At 41.0% G+C, this 22,934-nt stretch overlaps 1 protein-coding gene across 4 annotated transcripts in view; it reads right to left on the reverse strand.

Moving 5' to 3' along the window:
- Positions 1 to 22,934, reverse strand: part of HP1BP3 (heterochromatin protein 1 binding protein 3) — a 51,185-nt gene that overhangs the window by 21,427 nt on the left and 6,824 nt on the right. For all 4 annotated transcript variants that reach the window (XM_054720412.1, XM_028155423.2, XM_028155422.2 and 1 more), the window contains 6 exons: positions 17,533 to 17,686; positions 15,808 to 15,967; positions 11,559 to 11,702; positions 9,584 to 9,664; positions 8,330 to 8,484; positions 3,718 to 3,808 (listed from right to left, as the gene is read on the reverse strand). In XM_054720412.1, the coding sequence (XP_054576387.1) occupies positions 3,718 to 3,808; positions 8,330 to 8,484; positions 9,584 to 9,664; positions 11,559 to 11,702; positions 15,808 to 15,967; positions 17,533 to 17,686 (785 nt within the window). The remainder of the gene's footprint in view (positions 1 to 3,717; positions 3,809 to 8,329; positions 8,485 to 9,583; positions 9,665 to 11,558; positions 11,703 to 15,807; positions 15,968 to 17,532; positions 17,687 to 22,934) is intronic.

Consider the following 22,934-nt stretch of genomic DNA (forward strand, 5'->3'; position numbering starts at 1 on the left):
TTCCTGGATTGGTAGAATCAACATCATTAAAATGTCCATACTACCCAAAGCAATCTACAGATTCAATGCACTCCCCATCAAAATACCAACAGCATATTTCACAGACCTAGAAAGAACTCTCCAAAAATTCATCTGGAATAAAAAAAGACCCCGAATAGCCTCAGCAATCCTCAGAAAGAAGAATAAAGTAGGTGGGATCTCAATACCTGATTTCAAGCTGTATTACAAAGCCACTGTTCTCAAAACAGCCTGGTACTGGCACAAGAACAGACATATTGATCAATGGAACAGAATAGAGAACCCAGATATCGATCCAAACCACTATGCTCAATTAATATTTGACAAAGGAGGCATGAACATACAATGGAGTCAAGACAGTCTCTTCAATAAATGGTGTTGGGAAAACTGGACAGATACATGCAAAAAAATGAAACTAGATCACCAACTTACACCATACACAAAAATAAATTCAAAATGGATACAGGACTTAAACATAAGACGGGAAACCATAAAAATACTAGAGGAATCCACAGGCAACAAAATCTCAGACATATGCCACAAGAACTTCTTCACTGACACTGCCCCTAGGGCAATGGAAGCTAAAGAGAAAATTAACAAATGGGACTACATCAAAATAAAAAGCTTTTTTACAGCAAAAGAAACCATCAACAAAACAACAAGAAAGCCCACTGCATGGGAAAACATATTTGCAAATGCTATCACTGATAAAGGTTTAATCTCCAACATCTACAGGCAGCTTATGCAACTCAATAAGAGGAAGATAAATGATCCAATAAAAAAATGGGCAACAGACCTAAACAGAATATTTTCAAAAGAAGACAGAAGGAAGGCCAAGAGACACATGAAAACATGTTCAAAGTCACTTATTATCCGAGAGATGCAAATCAAAACAACAATGAGGTACCATCTCACACCTGTCAGAATGGCTATCATCAACAAATCAACAAACGACAAGTGTTGGCGAGGATGCGGAGAAAAAGGATCCCTCGTGCACTGCTGGTGGGAATGCAGACTGGTGCAGCCACTGTGGAGAACAGTATGGAGTTTCCTCAAAAAACTGAAAATGGAACTCCCATTTGACCCAGTAATCCCACTCCTGGGAATATATCCGAAGAAACTAGAAACACCAATCAGAAAGGATATATGCACCACTATGTTCATAGCAGCACAATTTACAATAGCTAAGATTTGGAAACAGCCTAGGTGCCCATCAGCAGATGACTGGATCGGAAAACTGTGGTACATCTACACAATGGAATACTATGCTGCCATAAAAAAGAAGGAATTCTCATCATTTGCAGCAACCTGGATGGAATTGGAGAACATTATGCTAAGTGAAATAAGTCAGTCAATGAAAGAAAAATACCACATGATCTCACTCATTTAGGGATAGTAAAGAACATTATAAAATGGTGAACAAAAAGATAGATACAGAGACAGTAAAGCATCAAACAGACTTTCAAAGTACAGGGGGAAAGTTTGGGAAAGGGGGGGAGTTATGAAATCAAACGAAGGACTTGTATGCATGCATATAAGCATAAACAATGGACGCAAAACTCTGGGGGGGGAGGGCATGTGTGGGTGTGGGGTGGGGGGGGGTAATGGTAAGATATGTACACATATAATACCTCAATAAAAATATTAAAAAAAAAATAATAAAAAATAAAATAAAAAAAATAAAAAATAAAAAAAAAATAAAAACAGGCATAGGATCTGAATAGACATTTTACCAAAGAAGATAAATGTCCATTAAGCACATTAAAAGATGGTCAACATTAGTACTTATCAGGAAAATGCCAGCCCAAACCACAATGAGATGCCTTAAGGTAACCACTAGTATGGCTATAATAAATGAGACAAAGATAGGGAGAAACTAGAACCCTTATACACTGTAAAATGATGCAACTACTCTGGCAGTTTCTTAAAACATAAATTTACTATATAGCTCACCAAACATAAATTTACTATATAGTTTACACTCCTAGGTATATACCCAAGTGAAATAAAAACACATCCACACAAAGATTTGAACGTGCCCTACCCGGTTTGGCTCAGTGGATAGTGTGTGGGCCTACGGATAGAAGGGTCCCGGGTTTGATTCCGGTCAAGGGCACATGCCTGGGTGGCGGGCTCAATCCCCAGTGTGGGACGTGAAGGAGGCAACTGATCAATGCTTCTCTCTCATCACTGATGTTTCTATTTCTCTCTCCCTCTGAAATCAATAAAAAATATATTAAAAGAGAAAGGAATAGAAGTACTTCTTCATGCTGCAACATGAATAAAACTAAAAAAGTGTATATTAAATAAAAGTAGCCGGTCACAAAAGACCACATATTGTGTCATCCCACCTATATGGAACTTGTAGAAAGGCAAATCTATACAAGAGAGAAGAGATTAGGTTGGCTGGAGATGGGAATGGGAAGGGACTGCAAATGGGCACAAGGGGTCTTTTCTGGGTGATGCAAATGCTAAAATTGGATTGCAGTAATGGTTGTGTAACTCTAAATTTACTAAACATGATTGAATTATAACATTTAGGTTAAAATAAGCATATCTTACGGTTTGTACATCATACCTCAAAAAAAAAAAACTATTAAAAAAAAACACACACTATATCATTTGTTGAGTTTGGGTATAGTGCCATAGAATAATATTCACAACTATTTGAAAATTATCTTAAAATCCTTCTTCCTTTCAAAACTATTTGTTAGATTTTCTTCACAGACCTAACCCAAAGTATACTGAAAATAAATATCAGTTGTCTTCTATTCAGTTAGACATTAAAGACTTTGCAAGAATCTATTAAACAGTGCCTCCTCTTTTCATATGGTTTAAAAAAAAATAAAAAAAATAAAAAAATATATATATATCTTTACTGATTTTAGAGAGAGGAAGGGAGAGGGAGAAATAATGATGTGGGAGAACATGGATCCACAGGGACCAAAACGGCAACCTGGGTATGTACCCTGACCAAGAATTGAACCTGCAACCTTTTAATGCATAGGACTACGCTTAACCAGCTGAGCCACACCATATCGGTTAGGGCTCATTAATTTAAAAATATATAGTTATTTTTCATGAAAATGTGATGTTAACTTGTAGTGGGTTTATTTTTTATAAATTAAATGTTTAAAATTTTCTTTTTAAAAATGATAGTTATTTTTAATTAACACATTTTTTATTTTTTTTATTTTCGATTTTAAAAATTGGTTTTTAGAGAGAAAGGGAGAGGGAGAGATAGAAACATCAATGATGAGAGAGAATCATTGATCAGCTACCTCCTGCACATCCCCAACTGAGGATCAAGCCTGAAACCTGGACATGCGCCGACCAGGAAATTGAACCAGCAACCTCTTAGTGCATGGGAAGACACTCAACCAAGCCACACTGGCCAGGGCTAAAACCAAAACTTTTTTTAAATTTTTTTAAAAATATATTTTATTGATTTTTAACAAAGAGGAAGGGAGAGGGATAGAGAGCCAGAAACATCGATGAGAGAGAAACATCGATCAGCTGCCTCCTGCACACCCCCCACTGGGGATGCCCACAACCAAGGTACATGCCCTTGACCGGAATCAAACCTGGGACCCTTGAGTCCGCAAGCCGACGCTCTATCCACTGAGCCAAACCGGTTTCGGCTGAAACCAAAACTTTTGAGAACCACTTTGTTATAACCAAGTGTTTTTGGCCTCTAACCTGGAATGTTCCAGAAGCACCTTTACCAGTTATTTGTTCTAACTGGCCTCTTTCTACTGCTCTCTGCAGAGCATTCTTCAACAGCTGAGGCCTGCAGAGAAAACAAAAAATAATGATAAATATATAGATGAAGCAAAGATTTGAAGAAATAGATCCAGGGTTATTCCTTGAACTAAAGTTCTGATTTCTATTACACATAGTACTTTGTTAAAATGGACAATAAAGTAATAAATTACTTTAACAAGTGGCACCCTTAGCAAGTGGCATTCTTTTTCAAGCAAGGATGCTAAGTCATTACCTGTACATACAGACTAGTTTCCAAAATGTTAGGGCATTCCAAAAACCTATCATTTATTATCAGATCACAACAGCAATCAAATTGTGTAATCAAGCAAAGAATGGGTATCTTTAAAGTTCTATCCAACTCTAGAATTCTCTGAGGCAAAATTCCTAACTGGTTTTAAAAATGTATATATATACATTAACAAAAAACAACTGAGCCACTTTTTACAAACCAGTATCTAAGTCAGCTTAATAAAATACAACTCCCCGAGAAACAGAGTAAGTTGTTTTTAACATAGTATATGTCTGTCCTAAGAGAACTGTCATTAACAAACAAACAAACAAAGGTTGTCAAAACCAAATGGCAGGCAAGAAGAAACTGAGTATCATTAAAAACAAGAAAAATAACACAGAAGAACAAAGTGTTGAAGCAAGAGCTGTTCTGTCAAGGGGCAGTGGCCTGAATGGCAGCTGGGGAACCTGAGGTGTAGGGAGAAGACAAGTTGACTCAGTACTTAGAGGGTATGTGGTATGGAACAAGAAAAGAGTCAAATGGAAAGCTTTACATCTGGGCCAACAACAGGAAGAAAGGCTTAATCACAATCCAAAAGTCTGGTGACATGTTTTGCCACACCTCTCAAGAATGACTAGAATAGCCCCCAAATGAGAATATCAAGCAATTTATTTGAAACTGGTTAGCTGCTCGTTAGACAGAAAAGATCAGTGGGCAGAATAATGAGGGCCCCACTATTATCATTTGAGGTACATCATTGAGCTTTGATCTTTTTCTTTGGAGAAGAAATTTTGAATCTTTTTAAAATTTTTATTTTATTTTTGTTTTTTTGTTAATCCTCACCCGAGGACACTTTTCCATTGATTTTTAGAGAGTGGGAGAGACAAAAAGAGAAACGAAGTGAGAGAGAAACATTGATTGATCAGCCTGCAACTGAGGTATGTGCCCTTGACTGGAATCGAACCTGGAACCCTTCAGTCCACAGGCCGAAGCTCTATCCACTGAGCCAAACTGGCTAAGGCTGAATCTTTTGTTAAAAAGTATGTTTTTATTGGTTTTTAGAGGAGAGTGGGAGGTAGAAATAGCAATGAGAGAGAAACATCAACATCAATTGGCCACCTCCTGCACGCCCCCCATTGGAGATCGAGCCTGAAACCCAGGCATGTGCCCTGACAGGGAACTGACCTGGTGACCTCTTGGTGCATGGGTTGATGCTCAACCACTAAGCAACACTGGCTGGGCAATTTTGAATCTTTTATAACCACTAAGTATTACAAGCTGACCTGCTATAGTTATTAATGGCATCATCCATATGAAGAGTAGAAGGGATCCCCCATGTTCTAACAGGATGCTATAGAGTAGGAATTATACCATCAAATCTTATACACCCCTGACACTTCAAATGAAGAATTCCCAATAAAAACAACTCCCAATGAAAAAATTTCTAAGCCAGTGTGGTTCCATTCAGGGAGGAATATGATTTATGCTAAGACCCAAAACATACACACTCTCTTAAGTCATTCATCCCAAACATTTACTAGGTACTTAGTACGGTTATGCAAGAATAAACACATAGATCTGGTCATTAAATTCAAGGAAGTTAGGAGATAATGAATACATAATTATGGTAGAGAATGATAAGGGTTAGGGTTAAAGTATGGGCATAGAGCTTTGGGAACATAACTGAGGGAATAATTTAACTGTGAAAATTTTTCTATTACTTGCTTTATAAGTTAGATTGCTTAAAGGCTGATTTCTAACGGGGGCAATCACAGCTTAAGTAAAACACTGAAACCCTGACTCTTTTATTAAATTAAATAACTGGTCTGAAAAGAATCTTCCTAACCTAGGTTCAAATGCTCCAGGAATGAGTATCAGTTAAATTAGTTCCCTTCAGCACAAACTATGTTAGCATATACCTTGTCCTAAGCAAGAATCCCATCATTCACTCAGAGTTCTATCATTCCTATCTTCAGATAAAACTTATTTACCAATTGCTTCAATGATTCTCAGATTGGCCCTCTCTCTCTAATCACTGCCATAACCTTAATACAAGCCACCACGCCCTCTTTTCTGGGCACTGTGCTGCTGTTTTCACACTGCACTCCACTCTAAGGTCAATATGCCTACAAAGACGTTTGCTTGTTTGTTCGTTTATTTATTTTTGTTACTCCTCACCTGAGGATATTTTTTCCATAGATTTTTATTTTATTATTTATTAAAAAAAATTGTTACCTGAGGATATATTTTCCATTGATTTTTAGAGAGAGCGTGAGAGGGAAAGACAGAGAAATACCGACGTGAGAGAAACACATCCATTGGTTGCCTCCTGCATGAGCCCTGACAGGGGAGAAGCCTGCAACCGAGGTACGTGCCCTTGACCGGAATGGAACCCAGGACCCTGCAGTCCGATGCTCTAACCAATGAGAAATCTGGCTAGGGCAAGATATATCTTTATTAATGTTACTCAACAGAACAGGTGTCAGGTATAAATGCCTCAATCCAGCTCCAAAGGCTTTGGTGACATGGTCCTACCCCTTGTTAATCTAGATCCAGTCAGACCCAGGCTTCTTTCAGTTCCCCCAAAAGAATGCCAACCCCTCCCTCTGAAATTTTCTAATGAAGCTCCTTTCCCATCCTTTTCTCCTTTGTCACCCCACTGTCAGTCATCCCACTTAATTCTACACATTCGTCTAGACGTAATCAATGCCCATGTTTTTAACTTACTACTAACTCCTAAGCACAGCTCTTTTCTGAAAAATTCTCTAATCTATTATTACACATGATATTGCATGTACTATGGTGCCAAGTGCTGTTCTAAATAAATAACACAACAACCCCAAGAAATAGGTACTATTATTTCCCATACTTTACTGAAGGGGAAGTTAAGTGACACAGAAAAATCAAGTCATTTCTCCAAGGTCACATAACAAGGCAGTGGAAGAACCAGGTTACAAAATCAGAGACAGAAAGTAGAATGGTGGTACCAGGGTCTGGAGGAAAAGAAAATGAGTTCTTGCTTAACAGGTACCACGCTGCAATTTTACAAAATGAAAAGAATTCTAGAGATGAATGGTCGTGTTGGTAGCACATTATGAATACACTAGAGGCCCGACTGAATGAGACAGGCTGGACATACCATGGAGCCCTCCTGCGGTCCCTCCCCAGCCCCGATCGTGCACCAGTGGGGTCCCTTGGCCTGGCCTGTAGGATCAGGTTGAAACCAGCTCTCTGACATCCCCCGAGGGGTCCTGGATTGCAAGAGGGCGTAGGCCAGGCCGAGGGACCCCACCAGTGCATGGCTGGGGAGGGACCGCAGGAGGGCTCCAGGGCATGTCCAGCCAGTCTCACTCAGTCGCGCCCCAGCAGCAAGCTAGCCTACCAGTCGACTGTCTGTGCCCTGGTGGTCAGTGCATGTCATAGCAGGCAGTTGAGTGGCCTTAGCATATCATTAGCATATTATGCTTTGATTGGTTGAATGGACGGCCACTTAGCATATTAGGCTTCTATTATATAGGATTTAATACCATTAAACACTGTAAGTTTAAAAATGGTTAAGATGGTCTGGCTGGCATGGCTCGGTGGTTGAGATTGGACCTATGAACTAGGAAGTCACCATTGGATTCCCAGTCAGGGCACATGCGGGGTAGATCCCCAGTGTGGGGTGTGCAGGAGGCAGCTGATCAATGATTCTCGTTCATCATTGATGTTTCTCTCTCTCTCCCTCTCCCTACCTCTCTGAAATCAATAAAAAAAAATTTAAAAATGGTTAAGATGGTAAATTTTATATTTGTGTATTTTACTACAATAAAAAAATTAGAAAAAATAATTTAAAAATGAGATGAGAGGACATTAAGAGTTTAATGCTGCCCTAGCCAGTATACTCAGTGGATAGAGTGTCAGCCTGGGACTAAAGGGTCCTGGTTTTGATTCCAAACAAGGGCACATGTCTGGGTTTCTGGCTCGATCCTCAGTGTGCGGCATGCAGGAGGCCACTGATCAATGATTCTCGCTCATCACTGATGTTTCTATCTCTCCCTTCCTCTCTGAAATCAATTTTAAAAAAAAAGTTACTCTATCAGTGTCTTACAAAAGCTAACATGCAGTTTGGGTTAAAAAAAAAATATATATATATATATGGAGATGGAGATGTAAAAAAGAACACATAATGAGACAAAAAATTAAATCCACAATAAAGGTTTTATTCCTAGCTCAGCTAACAGTCATCCCTTGAATATTTAATCTTTCTTCCTCATGAAAAGGGGCTAAGGGAATAACAAATATCTATGCTTTAAAATCCAGGCCAACAGGTCATACCTGATATCCACTCTGAGTTTAGGATAATACTGAGACACATATTTCCTGATGAGACTGTAGGAAGCTTCTTTAGGTTCACAAAGGCGAGTAAAGGCGAGTGGGAGGATATCCTCCAATTTTACTTGTGGTTCTGGATCCACTGCAGAGCTTCTGTTCTGAAATGTAATATCAAAAATTATCATTAGAGAATGTAGAGCTTTTTGTACAAATGCTTCTATATTCAACTCAAAGGCTTTTTCTAAGCTGGTTGCCAAATCAACCAACCAAACAAAATTATCATTCTTTTCACATTCAAATAAATCATATCACAGTGCTGTAATTTTACTTGTGTGGCAATATAAGATTCAAATTTCAGATTAGGAGAGTTAAAAATACATATAAAAATAAAAAACAGGCTTGGCTTGTGTGGCTCAATGGTTGAGGGTTGACCTATGAACCAGGTGGTCATTGTTTGATTCCCTGGTTTGACTCCCTGTCGGGGAACATGCCCAGATTGTGGGCTTGATCCCCAATAGGGGGCCTGCAGGAGGCAGCCGATCAATGATTCTCTCTCACCATTAATGTTTCTATCTCTCTCTCTCCCTTTCTCTCTGAAATCAATAAAAATGTATTAAAAATAAATTTAAAAAAATAATTAGACTTTACTGAAAGGCCTTAATTCATTAACAATGAAAAAGTGTCATGGAGCACCAAAAAGCACTGCACAGTTCATTTTGAAAGTGCTTGCCAGTTTTATGAAAAAAGTACAAAAATTTTCAGAGTTGTGAAAATAAAGATGTAGAGGAATATTCATTATTTCAATTACTAACATAGAGCAAATACTGGATATTTATTTCACTTTATTACTGTATACTTTCCATAAATGAAATTATGTATCTTGGCGAGGAGAGAGAAGAAAAACTGGCTCTGAGAATAGTTGTGGGGTATAATATTGAGTAGAAATATGTTTATTTTTTAGGGTGTGTGTGTGGTTTTTTTTGCCTCTTGTAGTTTATATTTCACAAAAAGTAGGATAATTTCATACAGCTTCCCATAACTTAACAGGGCAGTTAAGTCCACAGACTCTGGGGTTGGAGTGCTTGGATTTGCACACTGTCTATTCTGTTCACTAGGTGGGCAAGAATGAGTAAATTACTTGTAACCTCTCTAGGACTTAATAAAAAGGCAAACGTGGCACAGGGCATGGCACAAAGTTAGTATTTTGAGTAGTAGTAACAGTATCACAGTGTACAAACTATGGTACAGACTTCTTACCTTTCTGTTTCTGGATTTCTGAGGGGTTTTTCTTGATTTCTGGACCACAACAAAACTCCCAGAAGCACCTTTCCCTTTTACCTAAAGTAAATTAAATTTAGCTGTAATAACCAACATTTTTATTTTAAATTATTCTGGTATTCACATTTCTAACTCTATACCAGATTAATAAGCAAATTACAGGGAATAGTAATACAAGAACTAATGTAAAATACTGTTCACTTTGTCAGAGAGAAGCAAGCAAACAATGGATTAGTCAAAAGATGGGACTGAATCCTATTTATGGTACTATCTAGCTATTCAATACTGAACAACCCCGTAAACCCTCAGCTTTTGTTTCCTCATCTACAAATTTGGGGAAGAATGCTATTGTGATACCAGATTGTCTATTATAAACTACCCCCTCCAATAAAAAAAAGTCCCATGGAAAGAAGGGACACAATCTGCTGGGGAAAATGAAAAATCTTCTGTCTTGAAAGGGCGATAGCTACTTGGCAAAAGTTTACAGCCTACTTCATCTCAGGCCATCCATAATGTTTCCCAGTTTGCCCATTATACATTTCTCCTATATATGGGAAAGGTTATGTAAGTCATACCACATATTTCCTTTCCATAGTTTACAAAGCACTTTCATAGAACTTTAAAGTTGATTTACATTAACCTGAGTCCTCCACACTCTAGCTTTACCTACACTGCTATGAACATAGCAATCTAGCTGAAATGCTTCCAGCTTATAAAAACAAGGAAAGCAGAAAACAAGGAAAGCATTAAAACAAGGAAAGCAGACACTGGATCACAGATATCGCCTTTTTATGGAATGAGTTTTGGCACACCAGGACCAGGATTTCTCTGCAGGCTTTGTGTGAATGTCAGCAGAGAACATAAGCGAAGCTAATCTGAATAATCTTATAAACATCAAACAGAAGGTCAGGCTATGAGGCAAGAATAGGTCACAAACCATTATTTTGATAAAGAAAAACACAAAGCCAACTCACAAACTGTGCTAACATACACTGTGATATAGGACAGGTCTTTGGTTCTAATTATATTGGTTAGATAATATCTTTTAATCAATGATTATTTTAAAGACCCACTTACATATCAGTTTGACATTTTGAGAAAGCTAGAATGTAAGCCCCACACAGCAGAAATCTGTTTTCCTCGCTGATGGACCCACAAGCACCTGGCACACAGGGGACACCCTATATATACTGGTGGAATTAAGTACTGGTTGAAAGTTCCCAAAGAGTTTAAATGCCTGAGTGGCACAGAATTCTATATTAATCAATCTAGGCAGAAAGGTAAAAAGGCAAGAGGACTCTGGGAATGCAGTGAACTGGGTCCTTAGATAACCACCTTCGCCACTCCCATGTGACCTCGGTAGTTATTTCATCCCTCTGAACCTCTGAAGAAGGTTTAAAGTCCATTCTCGATTTATATTTTCATGATTCTAAGCAACATTTTGGTGTACTATGCAAAGTATCACAGATTTACGCTTAAAATTCATATTGGTATTAGTACTAGTCTCAATTTACTCCGGTTTCTTTGATGGTCCTAACAAGCTTTAACAGTTTGAGCAAAGGTAAGCTAATTTATAAGGGCAACAAGTTTAGCCACATAAGCAAGGCTTTAAAACTAACAAATCTAACACAAAAGCAATTATCATTTTTGCTGCTATAATAAAAGGATTCCTTAGCCTTACTTCTCATCTACAGCACAAAGCCTCCAATGAAAATCCAATTAAAAGTACAAGCAGCTAGAAAATAATTACACTATCCTATTGCTTCTACTCTCTAGGCTAGTTATAAAAGGTAACTGGCAGTGATTTGGAAACCTAGTCTCAGATAGTAAAACTAGGTTAAGCTTAAGTATTTCATCATGTTAACTTATTTTTAACAAAAAGAATATAAAAAGCCTAAATGTTACTATGGACTTATATGATGGAATGATCTTATTATCAACCACTGTGTAATACCTGTTTGATGACACCTCTATTTAATTCTCTTTTCAGTGCTTGTTTAAGGAGGTAGCCCCTTCTCTCCAACTCCAGAGAAGGGTACTTATGGATGATATATTTTCGAATAGCAACAACTGATGCACCACTCTTCTGGAAGCATGCCTAGAAAACAATTTACCAAACCATACACGTTACTTTCAACTAGCTGCTTTTCTTTAGACAGAGAAGCTGACACATGTTTTCAAAATAAATTATTTTGAAAGTGAACTTAATAATGAATGAAAAAATGGCAGGAACGAATGAACAGTACTTCAGGTAAGTTCAGTTCATCATGGCTGTGGAGAAATGAAGAATTAAAATATTTCTGCAACAATAATTTAAAAAATGTTCCAAAGAGAAGGTACAACATGTGAATAACATTTTGTGTTATTGAAGAACCTCATTCCATTTTAATTCTATTCTATATTTAGAAGACAATCTTTAGCATTAAAACAAGGAAAGCAGACACTGGATCACAGATCTCGCCTTTTTATGGAATGAGTTTTGGCACACCAGGACCAGGATCTCTCTGCAGGCTTTGTGTGAATGTCAGCAGAGAACATAAGCGAAGATAATCTGAATAAATGGCATAAAACTGGACTTATAGCCCTAACCGGTTTGGCTCAGTGGATAGAGCGTCAGCCTGCGGACTCAGGGGTCCCAGGTTTGATTACGGTCAAGGGCATGTACCTTGGTTGCGGGCACATCCCTAGTGGGGGTGTGCAGGAGGCAGCAGATTGATGTTTCTCTCTCATCGATGTTTCTAACTCTCTCTCCTCCCTTCTTCTCTGTAAAAAATCAATAAATATATTTTAAAAAAATAAAATAAAACTGGACTTATAGGTAGCAAAGTTTTAAGGGGCATTTTGGATAACAACAGGGCATTAAATTGCAATTTAACATGCCCTCTTCCATTTCCATTCTACTTATCTATATTTCATTTGACTAATGCCCATGGAAGACTTAAGCAGGTCATTATGTCACTTAAGGCAGAAAATTTTTTCAAATGCTTTACATTTTGTTTTATTTTTTTTTTTTTTAAAATATATTTTATTGATTTTTCACAGAGAGGAAGGGAGAGGGATAGAGAGCTAGAAACATCGATGAGAGAGAAACATCGACCAGCTGCCTCCTGCATGCCCCCTACCGGGGATGTGCCCGCAACCAATGTACATGCCCTCGACCGGAATCGAACCTGGGACCTTCCAGTCCGCAGACCAACGCTCTATCCACTGAGCCACACCGGTTTCGGCTACATTTTGAAGCACACTTAAACAGCACCTGTTATTTATCTCACGGGCTAGTCCCGTGGTCGGCAAACTGCGGCTCGCGAGCCACATGCGGCTCTTTGGCCCCTTGAGTGTGGCTCTTCCACAAAATACCACGGCCTAGGCAAGTCTATTTTGAAGAAGTGGCGTTAGAAGAAGTTAAGTTTAAAAAATTTGGCTCTCAAAAGAAATTTCAATTGTTGTACTGTTGATATTTGGCTCTGTTGACTAATGAGTTTGCCGACCACTGGTAGTCTAACAATTTTGTGTTGCCATTGTCTATACACTAAATGTAGTGCATACTCATTCTCATTGGGTAAAGACTTCATTGGGTAAACACTTTGACAATAAAGAAAAACTCAGACAAGAAAAGGTTGTGCAACACAAAAGAAATTGTTAATGAGTCCACTTACTTCAAGTAAATGTCTCTGACCTATTATAGCCTATTGTTTACTCCTGATCTTATTAAAAAACAAAGGAAAGAAAATAGGCCAAAAAAGAACTCTCTAATGTTAAAACAATCCCTTGCTTCACCAAACTGACAATGAGATGGAAGTAGACATCAGGACTTTTGTTTGATCCAGAAAATATTACCAGTGGTCTAAAACCATGATTTATTACACTGCATGGAATATGCATACTCATATTCAAACTATTCTTTAGGCCTAATTATACTGTTTTAATATTTTAAAATTTCAGACCCATCTCTGTCCTCACTGTAATTCTACTCTACTCCTCCAATCCTAGGCTGAGAGGTCATGAAGGGAAATCCTTGAAGAAAGGCAACATAAAGAAAAGAGATCTCTATAGTCAAGCTATCTAGAAGAAGAAAGTTTTCTTACTGTGTTGAGAGTACTCTTAAAAGAGTGCAGGGAGAGGTCTGAAAACAAAGCCTTTTCCAGTTTGTGTCAATGCAGTCTTCTCAAATTCTGAGAATGACCTCCAGTTTGCTCTTTCCTATAACCACCACCCTTAGTTAAGTTGATCTCTATCTCTCCCCCGATTTCTAGCTCAGCTCTAAGGACAGGGTCCCTGAAATGAAGAAGTCTATGGCTCATATAAAACAAACAAAGCAAAATTAACTAGAAAAATTTACACAAAAAATGGCAAGGTCAGGTTAAAAGATAACCTTAAAAATTAAAATAAGGCCCAGCTGGCGTGGCTCAGTGGTTGAGCATCAACCTAGGAACCAGGTCACTGTTCGATTCCTGGTCAGGGCTCATGCCCGGGTTGCAGGCTTGATGCCCAGTGTGGGGCATGCAGAAGGCAGCTGATCAATGATTCTCTCTCATCATTGATGTTTCTCTCTCTCCCTCTCCCTTCCTCTCTCTCTGAAATCAAAAAAAAATATATTTAAAAAAAATTAAAATAAAACCATATCTGATGATCACATAAGCTAATTAAAGTCAATGGATTACAGCATTTTGCAAGTATTTTGGAAAGGCTAGGTGATGAAGCAAAGTAGTAAGAGGATTTCTTATAACTCAGGTTTGAAAGATTACCACTAACAATATTAGACACTTAGCTTTGAAAATGGAATTAAGGAGAGATGGTATATTTTTTTAAGATAAAAATTCTCAACATTATTCAGTTACCCTGAACCACCATTAGATTTCATAAGGGCAAGGGCCCTGTTTCATCGTGTTCTATCCTATATCATTTGCAGAGTTGCCTGACACAGAAAAGTTAGCCCTTAAATAGTTGTTGAATGAATTAACATGTTAAGCCTTCAAATAAAACAATACTCAATCAGTGAACTGTGTTAAAAAAAAATCTCAAGATGTTCAAAATACTTGCCATGGGAAATCTGAATTTAAAAAAAATAAACAGTGCTCATCCTATATAATAAAAGGCTAATATGCAAATGGACTGAACAGTGGGATGACTGGTCGCTATGATGTGTACTGACCATCAGGGGGCAGACACTCAATGCAGGAGCTGCCCCCTGGTGGTCAGTGTGCTCCCACAGGGGGAGCACTGCGGAGCCAGAAGCTGCACTCACAGCTGGCAAGCGCAGCAGCAGTGGCGGGAGCCTCTCCCACCTCCACGGCAGCGCTAAAGATGTCCGACTGACAGCTTAGGCCCACTCCCCGTGGAAAGTGGGCCTAAGCCGTCAGTCAGACATCCCCCGAGGGCTCCTGGACTGCGAGAGGGAGCAGGCCGAGCTGAGGGACCCTCCCCCCGAGTGCACAAATTTCGTGCACCGGGCCTCTAGTCAAATATATCCTTCTATCTATATAATAGAGAAATATGCAAATTAGCCGGGACACCATAACGTCATTACCGAACAGCAGAGACCTGAGGCTGCATGGTGCCTGGCCAGGGCGAGGGACCTCAGGCTGCGGCCCCTGCCCCGTGGGGCTTGACTGGGGACCTCAGGCCGCGCCCCCCACCCCAGCACTGGGCCGGGGAACCTCAGGCCGCGCCCCCTGCCCAGTGGGGCTTGACAGGGGACCTCAGGCCACGCCTCCCGCCCCAGCGCTGGGCCGGGGGACCTGAGGCTGTGCCCCCCGCCCGGAGGGGCTTGACAGGGGTGGGGCCAGCTGGGTCTTAGCCAGTGGGGGTGGGGCCAGCCAGGTCTGGGTCTCCTGCGTTTTCAAAGGGCATGTGGGTGGTGGGCGGGGACTTGACTCTAGGTCCTGCGGCACGCCCCAGGCTCTGACAAGAGGGAGATTTTCATATACATTTTACTAATTTTCTTTCATCTCCGACACTTCTATTATAGAGAAAGGGCAAATAGCAATATTAAAATATTTCCTCTAATTCCCTTTTAATGTGTACGAATTTCGTGCACCAGGCCACTAATTACATTATAAGAAACAAACTTCAAAATGGCTTTCTTCTATTCTCTTTTAGGAAGCAGAGCAACATTTTTGATGTCTGGACAGGAGTATACCATTTTCAAATAAGCAAAAGATGAACAGAATAAACCTATATAAATTTCTGGAAGTAAAACTTGCCTTAATGGCCTCAGTCAGGATCGCATCCATCTTGGGACGTGGGGAGGAGGCCAGTGGTGTTTGTTTCTGGGCCCTTGCGAGCTGGCTGGCAGAAAGGGTAGCCCAAGAAGGTATTGTTTTTTTCACTTTCTTCTCCTTTTCTTTAGACTGATCTTTCTCTCTTTAAAATAAAGAATTGTTACTGTGCAAAATAAACTTTCCAGAAAGGGGCATAAAGTCAGAAAGAGAAACAGATGGAGGATGGATACAAATTAATGCTTTAATTTACTTCCACACTAAGGTGACATGTATTTTAACAAAATTTTACTAAATAAAACATTTAAAAAAAAATAGGGTGCTGTCCTGGCTGGTGTTGCTAAGTGGTGTTGCTCTCCTTTCCACACCCTCTAAAAATCAATGGAAAAATATCCTTGGGTGAGGATTAACAACAACAACAAATTTCCAGATTTTATGTATACCCATGTACCTGGGATAAAGGATTCCCTGAGGATTACATCTAAAAGGTATAGCTATTACTAAATTATCCTTTTTTTTTTCCCCACTGATTTTTAGAGAGGAAGGGAGAGAGTAACAACATGAGCACAAAACATTGATCAGCTGCCTCCTACACATCTCCTACCAGGGATCAAGCCTTGCAACCTGGGCCATGTGCCCTGACCCTGAATAAAACCAGCAACCTTTTAGTGCATGTGATGACACCAATCCAACTGATTTTTGTTGTTGTTGTTAATACCCAAGGAAATTTTTTGCCATTGATTTTTTGGAAAGAGTGCAAGGGAAGAAGGGAATAGGAGACAGGGAGGAGAGAAACACTGATATAACAGAGACACATCAATTGGTTACCTCCCACACATGCCCCAACCGGGCCAGGGATGGAACCTGCACCTACCAGGAATTAAACCTGGGACCCTTTGGTGCAAAGGCCGACACTCTAACCACTGAGGACATGGGCCAGGCCACGGTCAGATTTTTATAATCATGTTTCATTTGAAATTATGTCAGTGCTTAAAATACCAAGACACTCTCACAATGAATTATAAGCACAAAAACACAATCCAAAGCTAAAAGGAATGAATTTTGGATTACCTAAACCAGGGGTCCTCAAACATTTTAAACAGGGGGCCAGTTCACTGTCCCTCAGACTGTTGGAGGGCCGGACTATAGTTTTAAAAAAACTATGAACAAATTCCTAAGCACACTGCACATATCTTATTTTGAAGTAAAAAAACAAAACAGCAAAAACACCCGCATGTGGCCTGCGGGCCGTAGTTTGAGGATGCCTGATCTAAACCATTGTTTTGACAACCACTACACATTCTAATAGGCCATACATCTACATAATAAACCTATTTCAAATGGCAATACTAAAACATGAAACAAAAAAGCAAATATCTAGCATAAATCAATGTTATGACACTTTAAAACAATCTTGTCTATAGCTTGGCTGGTGTCACTTAGTGGTTGAGCATCAACCCATGAACCAGGAGGTCATGTTCGATTCCCAGTCAGGGTACATCTCAGGTTGTGGGCTCAATCCCCAGTAGGGGGCATGCAGGGGACAGTTGATCGATGATTCTCTCTCATTATTGATGTTTCTAGCCCCCCCCCCCTCCTTTCCTCTCTCTGAAATCAATAAAAACATATTTTAAAACAAACCAAAACAACCGTGTCTACAGGCCTTTTACATACTTTAATTACATATAGCAAGAAGGCGTAACTCCTTACTCCTTTTTGGTTTCCTCAGAGGACTTGTTTTCTTCCTTCTCTGCATTCTCAGGTTCCCCCTTTGGCTGCTCTGTCTCACTAGATGTAGCAGGTGGAGTTTCATTCTCTTGTTCTTCTACAGTGGAGACAGATTCCTCTGAACTTATGTCTGGTTCTAAAACATCAGGTGAGCAGAATTGCACCAAGTAGACATATTAGAGTTTGAGTCAATAAAAGGGTAAAGGTTTATCTTATTAAACAAATAAGACAAATGTCCCAATTAATCAACGGATTCGAAAATGAACAAATGACTATGAGTACAGTTTTCTTTCCCTATTTATGTCATTCAAGTTGACTATGCAAGGTGTTTATCCAGACAATTGTGTGAGAAATGGATACAGACCAGGAAATTACACAAAAGAGAAACTTATTTTACCCCAAATCAAATATCTACAATGTTGATGAAACTCAGAATTAAGAGATTAGCCATTTCATAATTTAACAGATAATAATGTCTAGTAAGGGAATAAGTAACAGAAAATTAACATGTATTTTCTTTTTTTAAAATATATTTTTATTGATTACAGAGATGGAGAGATAAAAATATCAACGATAAGAGAGAATTATTCATCAGCTGACTCCTGCACGTCCCCCACTGGGGATTAAGCCCCCAACCAGGGCATGTGGCCTGAATAGGAATTGAACCGTGATCTCCTGGTTCATAGGTTGATGCTCAACTACTGAGCCATGCCAGCTGGGCCACTCTCTTTTTTTAAAAAAAACAAACATGTTTTTAAAGAGAGAGAGAAACATTGATAAGAGAGAATCATCGATCAGCTCCCTTCGGCATGCCCCACACGGGGGATCGAGCCTGCAACCCCGGCATGTGCCCTGACCAGGAATCAAACCGTGACCTCCTGGTTCATAGGTTGACGCTCACCCACTGAGCCATGCCTTAATGCATGTTAAGGCTACTTTTAACATGAGCTTTCCAAGTAAAATGACTGAGGCAAGAGTAGAAATCTGAGAGGGAATACTGAGGTCTGCAGTTGTTTGTCTGTCTTTTGTTAGCATGTCTTTGAGCAACTATTATAAAATACAGAGCCCCAAGAAATGGTTAACAGGGACTTTAAAGAAAAGGACTCAAGCCCTAGCTGGTGTGGCTCAATTGTTTGGACATTATCCCTTACACCCAAAACACCAAAAGGTCACAGGGCACATGTCCAGGTTTCGGCTCAATCCCTGGTACGGGGTGTGCAAGAGGCAGCCTATTGATGTTCCGCTCTCACATCAATGTTTCTTTTTCTCTCTCCCTCTACAAATCAATTAAAATATATATTTTTTAAAATAAAAGAACTCCAGTGGCAAAAAGTAAAAATTTATTTGAAGAATTTGATCACTTAAATTATAAGAATTATTGGCAGCCCTAACTGGTTTGGCTCAGTGGATAGAGCATCAGCCTGCAGACTGGAAGGTCCCAGGTTCGATTCCGGTCAAGGGCATGTGCCTTGGTTGCGGGCACATCCCCAGTGGGAGGTGTGCAGGAGGCAGCTGATCGATGTTTCTCTCCCATCGACGTTTCTAACTCTCTATCCCTCTCCCTTCCTCTCTGTAGAAAATCAATAAAATATATTAAAAAAAAAAAGAATTATTGGCATTATGATGAAGGCTTCTTTATGGTCTTCAATATAAATAAGAAAATTTTAAAAAATGCCACTTCGCCGAAACCGGTTTGGCTCAGTGGATAGAGCATCGGCCTGCGGACTCAAGGGTCCCAGGTTCGATTCTGGTCAAGGGCATGTACCTTGGTTGCGGGCACATCCCCAGTGGGGGGTGTGCAAGAGGCAGCTGATAGATGTTTCTCTCTCATCGATGTTTCTAACTCTATCCCTCTCTCTTCCTCTCTGTAAAAAATCAATAAAATATATTTTTAAAAAAAAATGCCACTTCCTTCTTATAACCAAATCACATATATACAATTTTAAAGGAGTTTCTAGTTTCTCAACAAATTAAATTTTTAAACCATAAATTTCAGGACTGTCAACTAACATTTGTAAATCTCATCCTGGATTATGCTCTTCAACCAGACTTGCATGTAAATTGAAAATCCTTCCATATATGTTTAGCCAAAATTGAGGGTCTTAGAAACACCTGGATTCAAGTTCAGTGTTTATAACTTGCTGGCTTAGTATCTTAGGGCAAGTTTTTTTGACATCTCCAAGTCTCAGTAACCTTACTTCAAAGAGTTATGAGGACTATATAAAATGTTTTAGGGGAAGCCTGTAGGCTAGCACTTGTATTATTACATGGGTGATTCCCATCCTCCTTTGGGCTCCTCTGCTGCTTCTAGAACTGTTTCACAAAGTAGTAAGGCTTGAACTTCATTACAACTAGAAGCCTGGTGCACGAATTCGTGCACCAGTGGGGTCCCTCGGCCTGGCCTGTGGGATCGGGCTGAAACCGGATCTCCAATATCCCCTTGAGGGGTCCCAGATTGCAAGAGGGCTCAGGCCAGTCTGAAGGACCCCACTGGTGCATGATCGGGGCCGGGGAGGGACTGCAGGAGGGTTTCAGGGCTTCCAGCCCATCTCACTCAGTCCCGATCAGCTGGACCCCAGCAGCAAGCTAACCTACCCGTTGGAGCATCTGCCCCCTGGTGGTCAGTGCATGTCATAGCGAGTGGTTGAGTGGCCTTAGCATGCATTATCATTAGCATATTACGCTTTGATTGGCTGAACAGCCAACTGGATGACAAGACACTTAGCATATTAGGCTTCCTATATAATAAAGAGGTAATATGCAAATTGACCCTCACAACATGGCTGTCTACAACCAGGCTGGCAGGGGGGTTAGTGAGGTACAACCAAACAACTGAACAAGCAGGCTGCATGGGGCGACCAGGCCGGGAGGGGGGTTAGTGAGGGACGACCAAACTACTGAACAAGCAGGCTGCATGGGGCAACCAGGCCGGCAGGGGGGTTAGGGAGGGACGACCAAACTACTGAACAGCAGGCTGCATGGGGCAACCAGGCTGGCGGGGGGGGGGGGGGGGGGGGGGGGCATTAAGGGGTGACCAAGCTGACAGGGGGGGGCAGTTAGGAGCTACCAGGCCAGCAGGGAGGGGGCAATTGGGGGCGACCTGGCCGGCAGCAGGGTGCAGTTAGGGGTGACCAGGCAGGCAGGAGGGTGAGTAATTAGGAGCCAGTGGTCCAGGATTGTGAGAGGGATGTCTGACTGCCAGTTTAGGCCCGGTCCCTGGGCCTCTAGTTTATTATATAGGATGGTATCTGGTGATACAGATAAGTGCAAGATGTACTTTATCACGATTACCTTTTACTGCCCCTTTCCCCAACGTTTCAACCTAATTGGCTGTGAGAATAAAAAAAAAAATCACTATTAGTCAGTCATATGTTTGTTTACTAGAGGCCTGGTGCACGAAATTTGTGCATGGGGGTGTGTCCCTCAGCCCAGCCTGCACCCTCTCTAATCTGGGACCCCTCGAGGGATGTCCGAATGCCAGTTTAGGCCCGATCCCAGTAGGATGGCTTAATAAAGGTTCACTCAACAGATATTGAGTATTATGTATTAGACACTGTTTCCAACTCATTATACTATTATGTGTGCCTCTGTGTAAAATGCAAAATTTATAAAATTTAAAATATAAATCTAATTATTTCCATGTACAAGATAAAAATACTATAATGGGGTAGAGAGATTAAACAAACATACAACTTGTGAAGTGATTTATTGGTCTTTTATAAATTCTTTTTTTTTTTTAAATATATTTTATTGATTTTTTACAGAGAGGAAGGGAGAGGGACAGAGAGCCAGAAACATCGATGAGAGAGAAACATCGACCAGCTGCCTCCTGCACACCCACTACTGGGGATGTGCCCGCAACCAATGTATATGCCCTTGACCGGAATCGAACCTGGGACCCTTCAGTCCACAGACCGATGCTCTATCCACTGAGCCAAACCGGTTTCGGCTATAAATTCTTGGTTGACCTAATACCTTATACCTGGAGCCCTCTAGCATATATTCTGAAAACTGATGTTATTGGTAACTCAGAGGTTTCATCTAGCTATTAAACAAATATGGATCAAAATGGGCCACAAGGCCCTAGTTGGTTTGGCTCAGTGGGTAGAGTTTTGGCCCTCGAACTTAAGGGTCTCAGGTTCAATTCTGGTCAAGGGCACATAACTCGGTTGCAGGTTAGATCCCTGGTCCCGGTTGGGACGCATGTGGGAGGCAACCAATCGATGTGTCTCTCTCATATTGATGTTTCTCTCTTTCTGTTTCTCCCCCTTCCTTCCACTCACTCTAAAAATCAATGGGAAAAATATCCTTGGGTGAGGATTAACAAAAAAAATAAAAAAGATGGGCCACCAAGGGGCTTATCTCAGTGCTAGACAACATAACTCATCTTCAACTCACCAGCACTTATTTTAATACTAGAGGCCCGGTGCACAAAATTCATGCACGGCGGGGTGTGTCCCTCAGCCCAGCCTGAACCCTCTACAATCTGGGATCCCTCTCACAATCCAGGACTGCTGGCTCCCAACTGCTTGCCTGCCTACCTTCCTGATTGCCCCTAACCACTTCTGCTTGCCAGCCTGATCACCCCCTAACTACTCCCCTACCAGCCTGATTGATGCCTAACTGCTCCCCTGCCAGCCTGATTGCCCCTAACTGCCCTCTCCTGCAGGCCTGGTCACCCCTAACTGCCCTCCCCTGCAGGCCTGGTCTCCTCCAACTGCTCTCCCCTGCAGGCTTGGTCCCCCACAACTGCCCTTCCCTGCAGGCCTGGTCGCCCCCAACTTCCCTCCTCTGCCGGCCTGGTCACCCCTAACTGCCCTCCCCTGCAGACTTGATCACCCACAACTGCCCTCCCTTGCAGGCCTAGTCCCTCCCAACTGCCCTCCCCTGCTGGCCTGATCGCCCACAACTGCCCTCCCTTGCAGACCTGGCCCCTCCCAACTGCCCTCCCCTGCTGGCCATCTTGTGGCGGCCATCTTGTGTCCACATGGGGGCAGCCATCTTGTGTTGGAGTGACAGTCAATTTGCATATTACTTTTATTAGATAGGCTAGAGGCCTGGTACATGGGTGGGGGCCAGCTGGTTTGCCCTGAAGGGTGTCCCAGATCAGGGTGGAGGTTCCCTGGGGGTGTGGGGCGGCCTTGGGGAGGGGCCTCTGGTGGTTTGCAGGCCGGCCACGCCCCCCGGCGACCCAAGCGGAGGCCCTAGTATCTGGGATTTATTTATCTTCTATAATTGAAACTTTGTAGCCTTGAGCAGAGGCCTGGGCAGGCCAGGAACTTGGCTTCCTCCATCGCTGGGGAAACCCAAGCCTCCTGTTTGCTCCATGGCCACAGCCATTTTTGTTGGGATTTATTTATCTTCTATAATTGAAACTTTGTAGC

Source organism: Eptesicus fuscus, chromosome 9 (genome assembly GCF_027574615.1).
Source record: "Eptesicus fuscus isolate TK198812 chromosome 9, DD_ASM_mEF_20220401, whole genome shotgun sequence".
Lineage (NCBI taxonomy): Eukaryota > Metazoa > Chordata > Mammalia > Chiroptera > Vespertilionidae > Eptesicus > Eptesicus fuscus.